At 38.0% G+C, this 19,305-nt stretch overlaps 2 protein-coding genes across 8 annotated transcripts in view; one reads left to right on the top strand and one right to left on the bottom strand.

The window, feature by feature from the left end:
* Positions 1 to 1,462: 1,462 nt before the first annotated feature.
* On the bottom strand, positions 1,463 to 12,298 carry POLR3F (RNA polymerase III subunit F). The gene is made up of 10 exons (XM_063093629.1): positions 12,151 to 12,298; positions 10,492 to 10,609; positions 7,291 to 7,358; positions 6,903 to 6,923; positions 6,710 to 6,777; positions 5,745 to 5,857; positions 4,363 to 4,506; positions 4,034 to 4,141; positions 2,964 to 3,155; positions 1,463 to 1,795 (listed from the first exon to the last, which is right to left on the bottom strand). The coding sequence occupies exons 1-10, from the start codon at positions 12,210 to 12,212 to the stop codon at positions 1,718 to 1,720; spliced, it is 972 nt and encodes a 323-aa protein (XP_062949699.1). The 5' UTR covers positions 12,213 to 12,298; the 3' UTR covers positions 1,463 to 1,717.
* A 392-nt stretch (positions 12,299 to 12,690) lies between these two features.
* DZANK1 (double zinc ribbon and ankyrin repeat domains 1) overlaps positions 12,691 to 19,305 on the top strand; it is an 85,824-nt gene continuing 79,209 nt past the window's right edge. For 6 of the 7 annotated variants that reach the window (XM_063098982.1, XM_063098973.1, XM_063098965.1 and 3 more), the window contains exons 1-3: positions 12,691 to 12,757; positions 14,263 to 14,379; positions 17,060 to 17,213. In XM_063098982.1, coding sequence (XP_062955052.1) covers positions 14,271 to 14,379; positions 17,060 to 17,213 — 263 coding nt within the window. In that variant the 5' untranslated portion in view covers positions 12,691 to 12,757; positions 14,263 to 14,270. Of the gene's footprint in view, positions 12,758 to 13,023; positions 13,093 to 14,262; positions 14,380 to 17,059; positions 17,214 to 19,305 lie in introns of those variants that run through there. The other variant, XM_063098937.1, reaches the window with a different exon arrangement.

The following is a 19,305-nucleotide window of genomic DNA, read 5'->3' as shown; positions in this document are numbered from 1 at the left end:
GGTTGGCTTTATGTTTTTGGCCTGGATGTGGAAGTTTTTTTTTTTTTTCTTTTTTAAAGATGACCAGTAAGGGGATCTTAACCCTTGACTTGGTGTTGTCAGCACCATGTTCACCCAGTGAGCTAACTGGCCATCCCTATATGGGATCCAAACTCATAGCCTTGGTGTTATCAGCACCACACTCTCCCGAGTGAGCCATGGGTCATCCCAGGATACAGAAACTTTAAAGTGGAGCTACAAAGTGAAAGTACAACAGCTGAGATCCTAAAAAGCCCTATACTTAATATCTGTGCAACAATACATCCAATAACCTAGTATTTTCTATGTGGCTGACAATTGGAACTGAAAAGTGCTATTACAGTTGAGGACAATTATAATGGCTTTCTGCTTAGACATATCACACCATGAATTTTAAAACAGAATAAGGAAACAAATCTAGAACAGAATAAGGAATCAAATCTAAAACAGAATAAGGAAAGAATGGTATCTCCCCTCTCCACCCCCCAAATAAAGTGTGAATGGAGGGCAACGTACTATTTTTAGTTTTAATTTTAGTTAAATGATTATACATCATCTTAGTCCATTCTGTCTGCTATAATAAAATACTATAGAGTGGTCATTTATCAGCAACAGAAATTAATTTCTCACAATTCTAGAGGCTGAAAAGTCCAAGATCAAGGAGCTGATGGATTTGGTATCTGCTGAGGCCCACTTCCTGGTTCACAGATGGCTATCTTTTCCCTGTGTTCTCACATGGCAGAGGGGGTGAGGGAGTCTCTGGGTTTCTTTTACAAGGGCACTAATCCTATTCATGAGGCCTCCACCCTCATGACCTGTCACTTCCCAAAGGCCTCACCTCTAAACACTATCACTTTGGGATTAGATTTCAACATTTGAATTTTGGGAAGACACATTCAGTCTGTTGCAGATATTAAATAAAACTCTAGGGAAAATTCTAGCAAATAATACAGTTGAGCCACATAGTGGCTCAAGGAAGAAAGAGGAAGAAAATCAAGGAAGAAACAGTGAAAATATTCTCTTTAGGATGAAAATGTTAATATTTATGCACTGAAAACATATCCTTGACAACAGTAATCATTTTGGTTTGAGGTAAGTATGGTAGCATAATCCTCTGAAAGAATATTTCTGAAGTAAAAAGCAATTAATAGTGTGTACAAAAGGGATGGTCCACTCTCTCCTCAACTCATGCCCCTAGTTGTATACACTCCCCTACTATTCCTGCCTTTGCCATTTTAATTTCTTCTCAATGAAACCACTGAAAAAATAGAAAACAGAAATGGTGATAATGAACCAGATGTAAAAAGTTCCCACAACCTTAATAAATAACTTTGAAATGAGCATTTTTACACTCTAGCCATTATCATAATACTTGGTAAATATGAGTTTGTTGGCTTCTTTTTCCTTGAACCATCAAAACTCTTAAAAGCTTCAAAAGACATGGTTCTCCAAAGCATCAAGGAATTTTATTTACTGAAGAATGGATTTCACTGCTAACCTTACCTGTTTCATTTTCTGTTGGCTACTCTACCAATATAAATTTAGTCTTCATAAATAAAAAAAATGTTTTCATAGCAGCAAGTCTGTATCCATTATTGTGAAGTTTGCTTTTAAGGAAATTTGATGTTCCATCATGAATTAAGTTATTTGCTCCCAAAATAACTTCACTTGCAAAATGTCAGTAAAGTCCACAGCCCTCTTAAAATTCGAGCCACTCTGTCATGTAAATACAGTTAGATGGTGAAATCTCACCACCTTCATGGCAGTCATCAAAAACCTTAAAAAAAAAAAAAACGGTTTATATTAAAATTGAAATTTAAAAATATCCAGGACCCAATCATTAAAGCTATTTTAAAAACAAAACTTTCAAAGTGAAAGGAATTAGATCTGTACCTAAGAACATACTACAGTTTGTGATCATTACATTAGTTAATGAGGCTTTTTACTGTAGCATTAAAATTACCATGTTCACCTGCCCACTGGACAAAAGACTATCAGCAGGTAACACAGGAATACAGAAGGGAGACACATATACATATATGAACAACTTAATTTTGACTTACAGAATGTTTCATGTTTAGTTATCTTCCTTTCTGTGAAGGGTGTTGATTTTTTTTTTGGACGGCGGGTGGGTACAGGGATCCAAACCCTTGGCCTTGGTGTTACAAGTCTGTGCTCTAACCAACTGGCCTAACCAGATAGCCCAAGGGTATTAAGTAGAATCCCCAATATATTAGCCTTTTGTCTAGGAGCTGAAACCAGAGCAGAGAGAGCTTAGGCATATAGGCAGGGCCAGTATAATGAAATAAAGCACTGACTAGCAGCTCAAGAATATAAATGCCATGAAGACTGGGACAGTGTTTTGCTCTCTGTTTTATTCTCAGTGCCTACAGCACACAGATGGCACCCATATACTATCTGGGAAAGAATGAAAGAAGAGTGCTGGGGCAGGCTTTAGAGGAAAGACATTATTTCTGGGTTCAAATCCTGGTTATTACTTCTAAGCCTTATGCTCTTAGTCTTCCAAAGCCTAAGTTCCCTCACTTTTAACGGGGAAATACCACTGCTAGTTCCAAGGACATAAGGAGAATTTAATGAGACCACATATGAGAATCATTAAGAACACACCTGACCCATGACAGGTTCTCAACAAATCTCACTTCCTCTCCTACTTAGGTTAAATGATTAGCCCTCATCAAAAAATGTCCATTTCAGGGCCAAGAGCAGAAAATGCATATGTCCTTAACCTGGTTATTCCAAAAAAGAACATAAGGCAATGATTTGTTCATTAAGAGTCTGTTCATCAACGTAATGTAGAGGTTTGAGTAGGTCTTAGTCAACCCAAGAGTCTGAGAAAACTGGGGTGTGCTTGCTCTGCTCTGCTTTTTTATGTGCTATTTGTATCTGGTGGCAGTTAAGGGTAAAGTGAAGTCACTTTAACTTACTGGGCAGAGTCCACAGGGTGCCCGGACCAAACCCGTGGGGGGAATGATTGGATTGACTGCCCTATACAACTTCATGTGTCCATCCACACTGCCAACTGTGCCTTCTTTTGCAGCAATGATAGTCATCTCCACTTTCCCATCATAAATAAGTGTATTCAAGATGGTTTCAATGTCCTCCATGGACAACTCTACCTAAAAAAGGGATACGTTAGAATGGACACAAAAAGGTCAAGGAGACATCCGTTTGGAGAGTGTTATAAAGGGTCGCAATTCTTCAGTGAAATGGGGAAGCATTATGCTGGAGAGGGGTAATCAAAAGCACAAAGAGGGGGAACGACAGTCAAGTTAGCATACAAACCACTGAAATGCTAGGGACAGAACTCAACTCATGGTGAGTTTGACACTTTCTGACATCTTTCCCTCTTAAGTAAAATATAGAAGTCTTATAAAATAACATTTCTTTGGCAAGAGTTTGATGGAGATTTATAAAATGCTTGAGCAAAAAGGTACTTTAGACATCAAATAGTCCAAGTTCTTAGTTCTTTATAAATGAGAAATCTGGGGCCCAGGAAATGAAAATGGTTTGTCCAACTGGCCACTTCAACTGCTTCGCTGATTGTGAAAAAGCATCAGTCCTTAAGTATTGGTCTTCAAAAGAATTTGCTGAAGACACCTCATAAAGTAAGAAAACACTTATATCTCATAAGTAAGAAAATACCAATAAATGACAACTGATGTCATGACTGATATTTTACATATATGCTGAAATATCCTTGAGAAAGTCAAGAACTTGTCAAACAGACTTCTGAATTTGGGTAGTGAAATTTGCTAACAAGCCTGCTCTATGTCCTAAGCTCAAGAACAGTTAAGACAATGACAATGACAGCCTTTGCCTAAGGCTTAGGACAGTACTTTCCCAAAGTGGGCTCTGCAGACTGTTCATAGCTATCATCTGAGAAAAGGGTCTGCGTCAAATGTTTGAGATACATTGTAAACTGTATCCTTATGATAAAGAAGTTTTTAAAAATAAGATATAAATTATATGAAAAGGTTTGAAACTGAGTTCTGACCTTACTGATTCCCAATTCACAGATATATTTCCACACTTCATGTGATGAAGCAAATGAACTATTTCTTTGTATCATCGGATTCTGTTTGCTTTCTCGTGCTGTTTCTGCCTATAAGCGTTGAAACATAAAGAGATGTAAGCAAGAATATTGGTGAGTGTTCTCTAAATACAACTTATACTGAGTCAAACTAACAACAGAACATATTTTGTTTAGTGAAAACTACCAATCTCAGATTTTCAATTCCCCTAAAATATTATATACAAAATTAAAATCCTTTATGAAGAAACTTTTTTAAAGATTTGCAGTGATTTTCCTCAATTATGCCTCACCTTGGTTTGCAGGAATTTAAAACACTGCTGGTTAAGCACCTCTACAAATTCAGATTCAAAATCCTGGTCACTATACCAAGCTCCACCAGTCACAGACCGGTCCGGCTGCAGGTTATAGAGCATATACACCTTCTTTTTGGAGGCCTAGGAAAGAATGCACACAGTTCAAGTATTTATAACAGTTTCCAAAAACAAAACAAAAAAAATTTATAGTTTAGAACAGTTTCATATATACAGAATTATTGCAAAAATGGTATAGAGAGTTCCTGTATACTCTACACCCAGTTTCCCCTATTATAAACATCTTGTATAAGTGTGGTACACTTGTCACAATTAATGAACCAATATTGATACATTATTATTAACTAAAATCCCTAAATTTTGTGGTATGTGAATTATATCTCAATAATGTTGTTATTAAAAATAAAGAAGTAGGAGGAAAATTGGCAACATGAGACTAGGTTATGATACATGGAGATTCATTATATTATTTTCTTTGCTTTTGTATATATTTGGAATTATCCACTAAAAATGTGATAGGGAAGTGGTATGACAAATATCATTTGATAAACAAAACCACTAATGAACATCAAATTCTTATATGCTGAAATCTTTATTCAAGCAAGCTTTACTCCAGGGGAATCTCAGTTTCTTTTCTCAATCAGTGAGATCAGCAGCAGATATCCCTGATGAACTGGCTCTAGAGCATGAAGCTCCAGAATGTAGCAGGCATGAGAAGGCATAAGGAGGAGGAAACTCACCAGTGTACTGTGAGAGACACTTCACTAAGGCAGGAATCATTGTCTTACTTGTTCATTAGTTTATCCCAAGCACCTGGAACAGTGCCTGGTACATATCAAACAATAGATATTTGTTGAATGAATACACTAATATGCCAGGATAAAGTAAATTATCTTACATACCACAAAATCTAGGAAAAATGTTCATGATTCCAAAATTCTTCACTGAAGATAGTTAAGTTTCAGATTTTCAAGTAGGTAAGACACCAAGAGTTAATTAGGTAGTGACAAATCTAAGCAGCATCTCCAAACCAATCCATTAAGACCTAAATTTCTTTTGGGGGGGCTGGCCCGTGGCTCACTCGGGAGAGTACGGTGCTGATAACACCAAGGCCCCGGGTTTGGATCCCATATATGGATGGCCGGTTCGCTCACTGGCTGAGCGTGGTGCTCACAACACCAAGTCAAGGGTTAAGATCCCCTTACCGGTCATCTTTTTAAAAAAAAAAAAAAAAAAAAAAAAAACTAAATTTTTAAGTCTTTTTAAAATCATGACATAGCTTAAAGAATAAAAACTTGAAATATAGTTGGAGCAATATATGTAAGTGAATATTTAGGGGAAGAAAAGACAAAACTACTCACTGCTACTGATTTAACAGCTTTGATAAGCTTTTTACTTTCCAAATTCTTTAAAATTTTGTTGATTTCTGTCAATGGCAAGTTACTTTTATATCGGATATCTCTGCTCCATATTCCTATAAGACGGTAAAGTAAAATAAGTTGAACTATGGCGTTCATGGATTTTTGTTTCTATTCTTACAGCTTACATCTCATTCCAAAACTAGCAAAATAAAGTTTTAACAAAAGATTACATGTAATTATTTGTAGGAAAAATTAAGTGACTAAGAGGTAAGAACCTTGGATAAATTAACAAAAGTATGCAAAACAATAAATAAGTCATATGTTTTATATTGTAACTGGAAATTTCTTGGAATCCCAATGCAGCACCTTTTGAAAAACATTTTTAAAAAGGACATTTTCATAATGGAAGAAAAAATCATGAATATTAGTGAATTAACTTATATCATCTCTTCCATCTCCTCCTGCACCCTAATCTCTGTTTTCTGATATTTTCACTTGAAATTCCCCTCAAGACACTACCACACCTCACTAGGCATCTGTGTGGCCCTTGCAAAACCAAAGGTACTATTATCCACAATTTGCAAGTAAGATGAAGAAACTGAGGATCACAAAGTTTAAGTAACTTGTCAAAAGTCATATACCTAGACAATGAAGATTAAAAAACAAAAAAAGCTTAAATTTTAATTTATTTATTTTGAATAGATAATACATTCATGTGGATCAGAATTCAGAAGTCTTTTTCCATCCCTGGCCACGGCCGTCTAATTCCTGTCTCCCTCAAAGCAACAGTGGCACCACTCTTGGGTGTGCTTCAAGCACATGTATGTTCTATTCACTTCCTCCCCTTTTTATACAAGTGGCAGCATACTCTACACACTGAGGTATACCCTGGGAAGCCACGATCCAAGGCCCTATATTTAGTCCCAAAGACAATGTTTTTTCTGCTTCATTCTTCTCATGCTTACCTTTATTTCCTGCATCCTCTATGATTTGATACACTAGTTTTTCTTGGTTATCCGATCCCTTCATTTTACTGCAGGGGAATAAAGTAAAATTTAAAAGGCAAAAGGTACAGGATAATCTAATCTACAAAACTACTTAAATGAATTAGCAAACAAGGTCATCACTGTGACTTATTTACCAAAATGAAGGGCTTACCTTAAAAAGAATGAGACAGAGCTGTATGTACCAACATGAAAAGATGTCCAAGATACAGTAAGTGAAAAAAACAAGTTGCAAAACAGTATGGATAGCATGATCCCATTTTTGTTTAAAAAAAAAAAAAAAGAAAAGAAAAGAGATTATATATAAATACATAGTATATAAATATATAATCATCTATGTGTATTTATATATATCTAGAAGAAAGGATATATGCCAAATTATTAAAAGTGGTTATCTCTGGGAAGTGAAACCTATGGTAGGAGGTGGGAATGATATATGTAGGATAGGCTTATATTATGCAATTTTGTATTAGTTTTTTTCCAACACGTGTTACTTTTGTAATAATTAAAATTTTCTTAAAATTAAAAACATAGGTGCTTACCCAGCATTCTGAGAGTCCTTTATTCTGTATAAAAGGCCTGTATTACTCCTTAAGAGATCCAACTGACCCTAAAGTTTTTAAAATAGATAATAGGAGTCAATTATTTTAGAGATACATTAAATTTAATGACAGTCTAATATTTTATTTTACAGACTAAAATATTCTACCTCCCACAGTTATTTGTCAGTTCCTCAAATGAGATTTAAGTTGGGCTGGCTGGTCAGCTCGGTTGGTTAGAGCGTGGTGCTGATAACAACAAGGCCCAGGGTTTGATCCCTGTACCTGCCAGCTACCCCCCATCACAAGAGACTTAAATTTTTGCCTACACATCACATACAATGTATTTTTCAAAATTTAGCTCTTTATCTCAAAATTTTTCAAAATATCAATACTAATAATTTCCTATGTCCACATCCTGGCTTGGTTATATGATCACTGCATAAGGAATTTTAAAAAATCAGCTTTAAAATATTAAGTAAATATCTATACTCTAATCCAAATAAGTCCAAGTTATATATATAAAATATAAATAAATTTAAGAATAAAATAATATCTGTATAAGTAAAAAGTTCAAATAAATGCTAAACATGCATAAATATTCTATAGCACGACTAAATACAATTTACACGAAAATTAGGCAAAAAGGTCAACCAATGAATAAAAGGCCTGTAGTAATATTGTTTTTACATAACAAATCAAAAATAAATTAAGGCATGTTCTGTCCTGCTTCTGAATTTCTTCGGGTCTGAACTTAGGAGAACCCTGATGGCTGTACCATTAGGCTTCTGGCCCCATTCCCATGTGTTAAGACTGGATAGACTCTTGATTTGAAGATGGATTTACATATTGGATGAACAACAGCACCCTCCTTTCCTTCCCCGAACCCACTAAGTGGCAAAGTGGGACCATAAAACACAGTTTGGAGGCTCCATTCAGTTATTTATTCGACCTATGAACATTTACCGAACACCTGTCTTGTGCCAGTTGTTATAAGTGTTTGGGGTGACAAACATGAATTCTAAAAGGGAAACACAGCTTACTTCAATACTGTCTGGTTGGCATTAAGATAGGGGTGAGAAAAGGATGATGGGCCCTCAGAGAAAAGGCTGTGGCCCAATCTGGGGGTGCAGGGTGTCTTCCTGGAGACAATGGCAGAGCTGAGTCCTATAGCGTAACAAGGAGTTAGTCTGTGAAGAAAGGGAAAGAAGCCTTCCAAGCAGGGAGTACAGCATGAGCAAAGGCCCTTGAGACATGAAAAAGCACGATGTGGTAGTAAACCAAAAATGATCTGTTCCCTCTGAGGCCTAATTATTGAGGCAGCATGGAGATAAGGTGGGGAGATAAGGTTGGTGAGGAAGGCAGTGGCTCAGTGTGGTAAACCAAGGAGTTTGAACTTGAATCTCTAGTATTGACAGATTTAAGGTGGGAGAGTGACTTGGTCATACCTGCATTTATGGCAGATCAGGCTGGCTTCTCTGTGGCAGATGGAGTTAGGGATGCCAGTTAGGATACTACTGCAATAATCCAGGTAAAAGCCAAGAGCCTGAACACATGCAGGAGTAGTAGGAATGGAATTGGGGGGGGGGACAAATTTGAGAACTGTTTAAGAGCGAAAACCAGTAACACATCATGATTTATTAATCTAGGTTGAGCATCCCTAGTCTGAAAGTCAGAAATCTGAAATGCTCCAAAATTTGAAACTTTTTGAGTGATGACTTCACACTCAAAGAAAATGCTCATTGGAACATTTCGGATTTCAGGTTTTTGGATTAGAGATGTTCAACCAGTAAGTATGATGTAAATATTCCAAAATCTAAAAAAAAATCTAAAATTCGAAACACTTCTGATCTCAAGCATTTCGGATAAGAGATACTTAACCTATAATCACCCCCTTGCTTAAAAACCTTCACTAGCTTTGCCACTGCCTACAGCCCATAGCTACTAGGACTGACAGCAGGCAGTCGGTTACAGAGGTGGTGCTGAGGATGATTTTCAGTCAGAAAGGAAAGCGTTGAGAGGGAGGTCAAAGGACAAAAAGGAAATTTTCCACTGCCACAATCTCCGAGAACCCCTTCCTCTATCCTTCCTGTAGCTGAAGACCATGCAGACTATGGTGAATGAATAGAAATCAACATTCCTTTGGCTAGAACAGGGGTAAGCAATCTGGCCCACTGCTTATTTTTATAAATAAAATTTTATTGGAACACTGCTATGCCCATTTGTTTATGTATCACTGTCCATGGCTGTTTCTTGCTAAAATGACAGAGTTGAGTGGTTGTGACAGAGACCATATGGCCCGCAAAGCCTAAAACATATACTATCTGGCACTTTATAGAAAAAGTTTGCTAACTCCTGAGCTGGAATGTTGAAGGGAATGATTTAACAAAAGGTTCTCCTGTCCCCAAATCTCAAATCCAGAGCCCTTAGAAATCCAAAAAGGCTGGTGGATTTTAAAAAGTAAATCAGTCCTTCAGATGAAGCCTTAGCATTGAACTCTTTTATCTAATTGCTACCAAAACCACACTGAAATTCTCTCAGGAAAAGTGAGTTTTGATGATGGGGGAAAGGAAGGAAAAATAGGTAGATTTGGAGCATGGGGTACCACTAGATGGGGAGTCTTTGGACAGTTGGAGGAGAATGGCATTAGGGCCCCAGGTTCTTGAGGAAAGAAGAGAGGTATGAGGAGATGGGGCTTCTTCAACAAACCCCACTGTAATGTCACTGGGGGCAGAAGCTGTACTTCCTCCCAAAGGCCCAGAGAAACAGAACCAATAGGATAGGTCTCTCTTTCTTTCTCTGTCCAGAAAAAGATTATAAGGAATTCACTCATGATTATGGAGGCTGAGGAGTCCCACAATCTGTCCTCTACAAGCTAGAGACCCAGGAAAGTTGGTGGTATAGATCAAAGGCCTGAGAGCCAGAGAGCTGATGGTACAGATTCCAGTGTGAGTCTGAAAGTCCAAAAACCAGGAGTGCCAACGTTGGGGAGGGCCATCTGCTTTACTCAGTTCACCAATTCAAATGCTAATCGCTTCCAGAAATACTCTCATAGACACTCCCAGAAATAGTTTAACTGGATATCTGGGAATCCCTTGCCACAGTCAAGCTGACACATAAAATTAACCATCACAACTATGGAATAGGATGCAATGACAGTCACAACATATAAGTAATTACATGAATTAGCTGGATTCACCTTACCATGGACAACAATCTATTGATGGCCACTGCCCGTTGCTGGGCTTCTATATGAGGCATTTCATTCTGAATTACTTGGTCTGTGATTCCATGAGGGAACTGGTGACATAATTCTATAATCCTAGAAACAAAGGCATTAATGTTATTCTTCATGTTTATCTGTTTCAAGAGGCCATGGGGGGTGGGGCAGAGAGAATACAAGCAGAACAGTTTGAAATTGTGCTTTTTCACATTAATCTGGGTTTTATAATGGTTTTGAAACAAAGTATGTTAGAAATTGAGGAAGGTGACTTCTAAATATATGTTTACATTATTATTGTTATTTAAGAGGAGTATTTCTTTTCCTCGCTAATACGAATTTTATAGTAGAGCAAAAGTCTAATGAAAACAGAAAAAATATTAAAGTTGTGACTTCAATTTTCTCAGATGGAATAAGTATGACAAGGTTAAGCCACAAGTCTGTAAGGAAGAGGCAAATGCAGACAACTTTTTGGTGGGAAGCCAAAATTTGTTTTGCCAATTCACCATAATATCCCTACCAAACAAAAGTCTAAATCTTCACCTTGTCATATAATTAATATACGTATTTATTAAGACTCACGGCTAACTTAACATCAACACAGCCAGGTTAAGCAACTTCTCCCTTTTCCCTTTTCTGCTCTGGGAACTGAGCAGTGAAATTCGTCTCCTGGGAAGGGGTAAACATGACTGTTATCATCAAAGGAACGTCTTGTGGGCTGTGGTAGCTGGCTTCAGGCTGGAGCACTTTGCACTGATATAGTAGGGACACTAATTAGAAGCCTATGCCCTAACCGACCAGATGTTAGCAGACTACAAGTCCTGTGACACCTACATACCACTGATTTTGAAGTTGCCCGTTACTCTGCCAGAACCCTCAAAGGCTTATAAACCCCTGCTTTCCTCTGTTCAGGGGAACTGATCTGGCTCAGTCTCCCCTCCACATTAGTGGAATAAAGCTTTTTGGCTGAAACAGCGAATGGCTCAGGTCTCTCTCTCCCTTTTCTCCGTCTCGCCAAACCTAACGGTATTATTCATAACAGTTTGAGAAAGTTGGAGTCTTTTACAACTATTACTAACCTAAGTGTATCAGTGCACTGGTAGAAAATATAAAATTGGGAGAAGATTTACGTGCCCTAAAAGTCTTGAGCTCAATACTGTACTGAAACCACTTGGCTTAATGTTGCTTCGTAATCACATACTGCACCCTGACTTCGCCCAAACATTTGTTGTGGGAGTTCTTCCTTAGTGAGAAGAGCAATCCCGGATTAGAACATGTATCCACAAATACCACGGGAAAAAGCCGAGGGTCTTCTCCCAGAGCACTGATCACCTCAATGTAGATAGGAAGCATATCATCACAACTTCCTAACCAGCACTGGGCAAAGCCAGCTACACAAAGCTGCAAGCTGTAAAATCCTTCTTGAATTTAAGAGCTCTGCTCTCCGAGGGCTGGGGTGGCCCAGAACTCCGCAATCACTTTCTCAAGTGTTCACCCTACCTGCTCTGGCCTCTCCTGTGGGCTCCCGGAGAAGGGGTCCGTCTGCCCAAATGACCCGCCGCCTGCGGGGAGTTGGGGGTGGGGGGAGTGGGGCGGGGGCGGGCAGAGGGCGCCCCAACGGAAACGGAGCCTCACTGGTTTACCTGTTTTCTATTTCAACCGGACCCGCATCGGGCGGCTGCACCTTCACCTTCACCTCAGCCATGACGGCGCAGTTCCCGAACCTGAGGGAAGAGACCCACAGAGTCGCGGGACAGAGAACCGGGGAACGCCAGGAACCGGCAGACGACAGTGCCCGTCAGGAGGCGAGGGGCCTTCTTCCTCGTGTCGCAGCCGGCCCTTCCTTGCCTGTCGGTTTCAGGCGACCAAGCCGTGCCTGCTCCGCCCCGCTCGCCGACGCTGCTACAGCCCTTTATTCTTGTTTTCCAGAATGTCTATGCCTGTCGTACGAGCAAGGCTGGTTCCCTCATTCTGAGTGGGACGCCACCTCTTAGCACTTTCCAACCTCTGTGAAGGCATATTCTTGGATGTCTACAGTAAAGCCTTGGGCGAGGAGCTCCAGGCGGGTACCAGTCTTCCTGCCAAGCGGCAGGGGCGGGGCTAGTTGCTAGGAAGCCGAGTTTCCGCCAATCAGCTGCCCAGCTCCTAGTGGGCGGGGCGCGGCTCACAGCGTCTGTGGTAACCCGGAAGGCTGCGGAGGAGGAGGCAAGAGGCAGTGAGAGGCCTGCGACCGCGTTGCGGGCGGAAGAGGTACCTTGGGGGTCCTGTTCCCGGTCCCCGCGATTGGAGGAGGAGGAAGACCTCCTTCACTTCAGCTAAAAAGTTGCAGGCATCCATGGCTGTCCCGATGGGCGGGTTGGAAGACCGGACGGAGTTCCGGATCCGGGCGGCGAAGGGGCTGGCCGGCTGGAGGGAGTCGGCAGGGGTGTGTGCGTGGGGCCCACTGGCCTCCCCAGGGCCACTGGCCTCCCCAGCCTCCCAAGAACTAGTTGCCGCTGCGCAAATTACTTCCTCCTCAACTATATTTATTTAGAACTCATTTTTCAACTGTTTTTATTTTAACTGCCTTTCGCTTGAATGGAAATGTGAGTACGGGCAAGTCCCCCGCCAGTCCAGCCACTTCCTGTAGGGGCTTTTGCTATGCTATCAGTATCTGCAGTTTATATTCTTGGCCCTCGATCTGGAACTATCCAACAAGGCATTAAATTCACCCCCTAAATTTAGTTATTCCACTTTTGTCTGTTACAAAACTCAAATTGCAAAGATGTTCGAAGCAGCATTATTAGAATTGCAAAACTAAAAAGAAATTAGAAATAGCCTAAACGCTCAGCCACGAATTGACAAAAAAGATTACATAAGTACATGAAAACTGCAAATAATAAAAGGAAGGTGCAAAAAGTACAGTATAAAAATGGATAGTGTAGATTATAACTGAATAAAACGTACTCACAATAATTGAAATTTGAAAAGACAATACAGAGATTTAAATGGTTGTTGTGTTAAAGCGAGGGTTTTTTTTTTTTCCCCAGAAACCTTGTATGCATTAAAAATTATGGCACCTCTCCCCCCCAAAAAAGACCAGTAGGGCCTCCATATTGGTAGTTAATTATTTATAAGTACAGTAGATGGAGTGGGAGACTTGTGTTTGTTGGTAACTGTGCCAACTTCCTTTGTGCTGAGAAGTGATATTCTACAGTCCTAGATTGTCTTTGCAGCTTTCCTATATAAGAACCACTGTGGTGACGATTGTAGAGCCGTGGACCTGGAGCTTTCCCAAAGAAGTTGGCTCTAAATTAACATTTCGTGCTATGTACAGAGTTACTTCTATTCCCCTTGTGTGATGACTTGCACTGAAGCCAAGAGAGGTGGCACACTAAGAGGTAGAAAAGGTGATAACAACCAGAGGGAACTCAGGTCAGAGCATTAGTGATGATCTCTGTTCTGCCTCATTCGTTTAATTTGCCCGTTTAAAGTAACTCCATTCCCCCATTTCATTCATTCATGCTCTTTTTTCAGAAATGAGGTATTTAGGTGATCAAAACCACATGCAAGAGCTCAACAGCAAAAATACAGCTGAAATATAATAGTTATTCCAATTAAAAATTAAATAATATTTGTAGGTGGTGTATCAATATTCTTTCCAGTTTTTATTAGTTTTGCTGCATTTAAATGAGATGTTGGCTCTTCAGCTTTTGTGTTCAGATATAGGTGCACATTGGAATTTATTTTTATCTATTTTTTTTTTTTTATTTAAGGAGAGAAAATGACTGCTGGTTCAATATGTGTCCCTCAGATTATACCACTGCGAGTTCCACAGCCTGGAAAAGCTAACCATGAAATTGATAACAATACACTTTTAGAAATGAAATCAGGTAGGAATCACATGTATTTGAAATTGTTTAAAATAATGTTTGTGTTCATCTGGTTGCCGATTTATTCTGCATGCTTTCTGCAATCAGGACTTTGGGAAGTTAGTAATAACTTCCAAAATTTGAAATAATGTTGTACTTTGATGGTTTATAGACTGGTATATATTTAATTAAAACGATTAGCTTTGAACAACCTTTCATTTGTGTAGGTGTGTAGTTGCAGCAATGCCTTGATTCACCTTAGCCAAGGTAAGATGTCCTGGTGCTTCCCCAAACTTTCTCAGGAGGCTCATTATTTTGCTGGGATATTAAATTTGACCTACTAACACAGGCTTCCCAGTCAGACAGGTTAGAGAGTTAATCCTGGGTCTGACAACTTCTTGTGACCTTGGGTACATTATTTAGCCTTTCTGAGTCTTAGTCTCCTATTGTAAAATAGGGATAATAATATCTGCCACTTAGAGGCACTGTGAGGATTAGATGAGTTCGTGTATATGTGAGGTATGCAAGGTCTGACATGTAATAATGCCAAAATAAATCTTAACTATTATTACAGAAATAAAGCAGTGAATGTATTTCCTGGTAATATTTATTCTTCAAACTGTTAAATGTGTTTGTATGTGTGTGTATGTGTACACACACAGACATACACACATAAATATATAATTAACATAGGAAAGTTGTATAGATAAAACATATGGACAAGTATTTGTATAAAAAGATGTTGAGGTTCTACTGATATATTTTAATAAGTGAAATGTATTCAAACTGCTTCTTTGCGTTTGTGGTATGGCTCCTGTGTTCCTAGACTAAGAGTTCTAAGAATATGTTACATTATACTATGTCCTCCTTTATCTTAAAAGCTAATATGATTTTTTTGAAATTCTCAAACCAAAATAAAAATTTTAATATATGTGGCCATAACTTTTAGAAGTTGGGTGATTATTGAGAAGTTGGGTGATTATTAAGTAGGGTGAAATGAATGGTATCCACATTCTCTAATACTGTATTTAAATGTCAAATAAATAAAAGAGGTTCCATAATATTCGGTAACAAAAAGAACAATAACCCAATAGAAAAATGGGCAAAGGATGTGAAAAGACATTTTATAGGAAAAGAAATATGTGTCTCTAAACATGTGAAAATATGATTCTCATTCTTCTACCCAGCCTTTCATCTACTCACAAAGCAGACCTTATCCCCTGCATAACTTACTCCACAGCACTGAATCACTACCTGACACAATGTATTTACTTGTTTGTTTGCTGTTTCTGTGTCCTTTCTAAAATGTAATCTCCATGAGAGCAGGGACTTTGGGCACTGGTATATCCCCAGTGCCTAGAACAATGTCTGGCACACAATAAGTACTCAGTAAATGTTTGTTGAATAAATGAATGAATCTTACTCAAAATGCAAAAAAGGTGAGTTAAATCTATGAGTGTTTTTTTTTTACTTTGATATTAGCAAAAATAAGAGAAAAATGGGTAACACACTATATGGGGGAGATTGTGTTAAACAGGTGCTTTCACACATTGCTGGTGGCAGTGTTAATTGCTAAACCGTTCACAGAGGGCAGCCTGGCAATATTAATCAAAATACTAATGCACATTTCTTTTGACTCAGCAGTACTAGTTCTACATATTTGTTAACAGATATACTTACAAAAAGAATTCTCTATGAGGTTATTCATTGCAATGTCTATAATTGCAAAAGAAAAAAAAAAGGAAAAAAACAGCCTGTGTCCATCTGTAGTGAATTGATTATTGTGCATCTGTATAAGAGAATATGATGCAGCCATAATAGAGTGAGGAAGCTCTTTATATACCAATATAGGACAATATCCAAGACATATTGTTGAATGAAAAAAGAAATGTGTGGAAAGGGGTATGGTGTACATATATACTTGTATGGATATAAAATATTCTATGGAAGAGACTCAAGATACCATTGGTTGCCTCTGGGCAGCCAGTGTCAGGGATGGGAGGGAGAGTTTTCATTGTATATCCCTTAACATTTTGAATCTTGAATCATATGAATTTATTACCTTTAAATTTTTTCCAAGAACTGTAAGAATCATTTACCAAGTCCAAATAAAATATAATAAAGCATTTCTTAAGAAAAAATTAAAAATTAGCTTCTGTTTTCTATATGGGTGCTGTTATCCTAAAAGTGACCCATGTTCTATTTGTATCAGTGCCCTGCTGGAAAGGTAAAAGACCACAGTGATTCAAAAGCATGGGCTATGGATCCAACCTAACAGAAGTCAAACCATGACTTCTCTATTATTTAGCAAGTTTCTCAGTCTCTCTGGAACTCAGTTACCTCATGTATAATATGGGTATAAAATAGAACCTACCTCTTAGGGTTGTACAGATGAAATGAGCTTATTCAGTGAAATGAGCTTACTCATGCAAAGCACAGTGAAAGAATTGTATTATTGTTTATTATTATTATTCATTTCTATAATATATATACAATCCCTATAAATAACTGACCAGGGTTGGCCTTGGTTAGAGCTCACTTGGTTAGAGTGTGGTGCTGTTAACACCAGGATCAAGGTTTCAGATCTCTGGACTGGCCAGCCACCAAAACATTTTTTTAAATAAGTAACTGACCGATACATGTTACTCAGGGACTTGCTCCTTTAATGGTAATTATAGTTATCCTGTTTTGGACTTTTCAGATACCCCAGATGTCAACATATATTATACTCTGGATGGCAGCAAACCTGAATTTCTAAAGAGAATTGGTTATGGTGAAAATAATACCTTTAAGTATACAAAACCTATTACTCTGCCTGATGGAAAAATACAAGTTAAAGCTATTGCAGTCTCTAAGTAAGTTACGAGCATGGTGATGAAACTATTTATAATATAATAATGTTATGTTCTAATTTTATTTCTTTCTTTCTATGAGAATCAGTGCTGCATTAGAAGGGCACTAACAAAAAAGTTATTTTAACTTCAGCACATATATGTAACTTCTGTGTTTTATTTGCTTTTTATTGAGGTATACTGTAAACTGCACAGATCATTAGTGTATAGCTCAGTGAAATGTTAAGTATATTACTACTGTTTTTATTTTGAATTCCACATTGGAGTTTTGGGAAGGAAGAGCCTTTCCAGGGTTGGGGACCTCAAAAGAGCTTCATCTGGCTCTGAAGAAAATATTGTGTTTAGAGGATGGTTCTTTTATTTCCCAAGATGCAACCTATAACCACTGCGATCATTCTCTATTTCATTTTGTGTCGACTTAATTGGCCTTCAAAGCACTGTCCTTTCAACTTACTGGACATTAACTACTTTATTTTTTTCTTTATCCTCTCTTTCTTACTCAATGACTTTTTCCCATTTTCACATATAGAAATACCACTTAACTTAGAAACCTTTACAATATGTTGCGAAGGTTTCCAATCTAAATAGTGTTTCCATATTTGAAAATGAGAAAAAAAAAACTCAGATACTTGGTAAGTCTGTGTGGCTATGGTACAGGAATAATTTTGTGCAGCAAGACAGGTTTGACCACATTTTAGGAACACTTTTAATCCCAAAACCAAATACCTGGCTGGCTCAGGTATTAAAGACTCTCCAATCTCCCCCTGCTGGCTGAACTACTCCACGACTTTTTGAGGAAAATTGCAAATTCTTCATCAAAGACAATGGCTTTGGCATCTGAAAATTAAAACAAATAATAAAATAAAAAGAAAACAATCCCTCAATACATGTTATTATTATTTATTAAATAGTGGAATTGTGGCCTTTCTCACTTGCCAAACAAGTCATCTCAATTATCATTAAAAATTAAGAAGCTAAATACTGTTGCCCTGTGCTGTAAAGCAGGCCCCTTCAGAATCTACAGGTAGTAGCAGAATGAAGCAATTTAATGACTAACTGTATGGTTCAAAGGAGTTAATAAATCTTCCAAAAGAGTCTAAAAAATAAGGTCATTCTTTATGCTTCTCACCATCCTGCTGTGTGCCCTCTAAGTGTCTATTCTGAAAAGCACTGTTAGTATTTCAGTTGTGCTCAACTTAAAGTATTTATACAAAGAACTTTTGAATTTTCACCTCAAAAAAATGAATGCTTGTATAGATTTGTGATAAAATAATTTTTATGGAATTTATAGTGCTTCATTCAAGTCTGTTTCTAGGTACTTAAGATAATTAGTTTCCTTATAAGGAGATGAATGACTAAATGAGACCATTCACAATTGGAGGTCATTAATATATTAAGAGGAAAAATTATGGTCATAAAGCTTTGAATAACATAGGAAAATACTTATGATATAATAAGTGAAAAAATTAGGATACAAGATTATACTACAGTTGGCCCTCTGGATCTGCAGGTTCTGCATACACAGATTCAACCAACTGTGGATCAAAAATATATGAAAACAGGGCTGGCCTATTTAGTTGGTTAGGGCATGGTGATGGTACCATCAAGGTCAAGGATTCAGATCCCCGTACAGGCCAGCTGCCAAAAGAAAGAAATTGAAGCAAAACCAATAAAAAATAACAATACAACAATAAAAAGTAATACAAATTTTAAAATACAGTATAGCAACTATTTACATAACATTCACATTGTATTAGGTATTATTAAGTCATCTAGAGATTATTTAAAGAATATGGGAGGATGTGTGTAAGTTATATGCAAATATGCCATTTTATATAAGGGAATTGAACATCCATAGAATTTGGTATTTGTGGGGGGTCCTGGAATCAGTCACACTTTCCCACCCCAAAAGATTGTTATTTAATTAGTCTGGGGTGTGGGCTGGGCATGGGGCTTCTGCAAAGCTCCCTGGGTGATTCTAATGTGCACCTGTGGGTAACAGGCCTTGATGCACCATGCCTCCCTGTATTCATGCCCTTGTAGAATCCCCTTCCACACTGACTGCACATTCTTTGTTTTTTCTGGGGGTTTTTTT

Source organism: Cynocephalus volans, chromosome 1 (genome assembly GCF_027409185.1).
Source record: "Cynocephalus volans isolate mCynVol1 chromosome 1, mCynVol1.pri, whole genome shotgun sequence".
Lineage (NCBI taxonomy): Eukaryota > Metazoa > Chordata > Mammalia > Dermoptera > Cynocephalidae > Cynocephalus > Cynocephalus volans.
The sequence above is the reverse complement of the archived record's forward strand: the minus strand, read 5'-3'. Positions and strand labels throughout refer to the sequence as shown.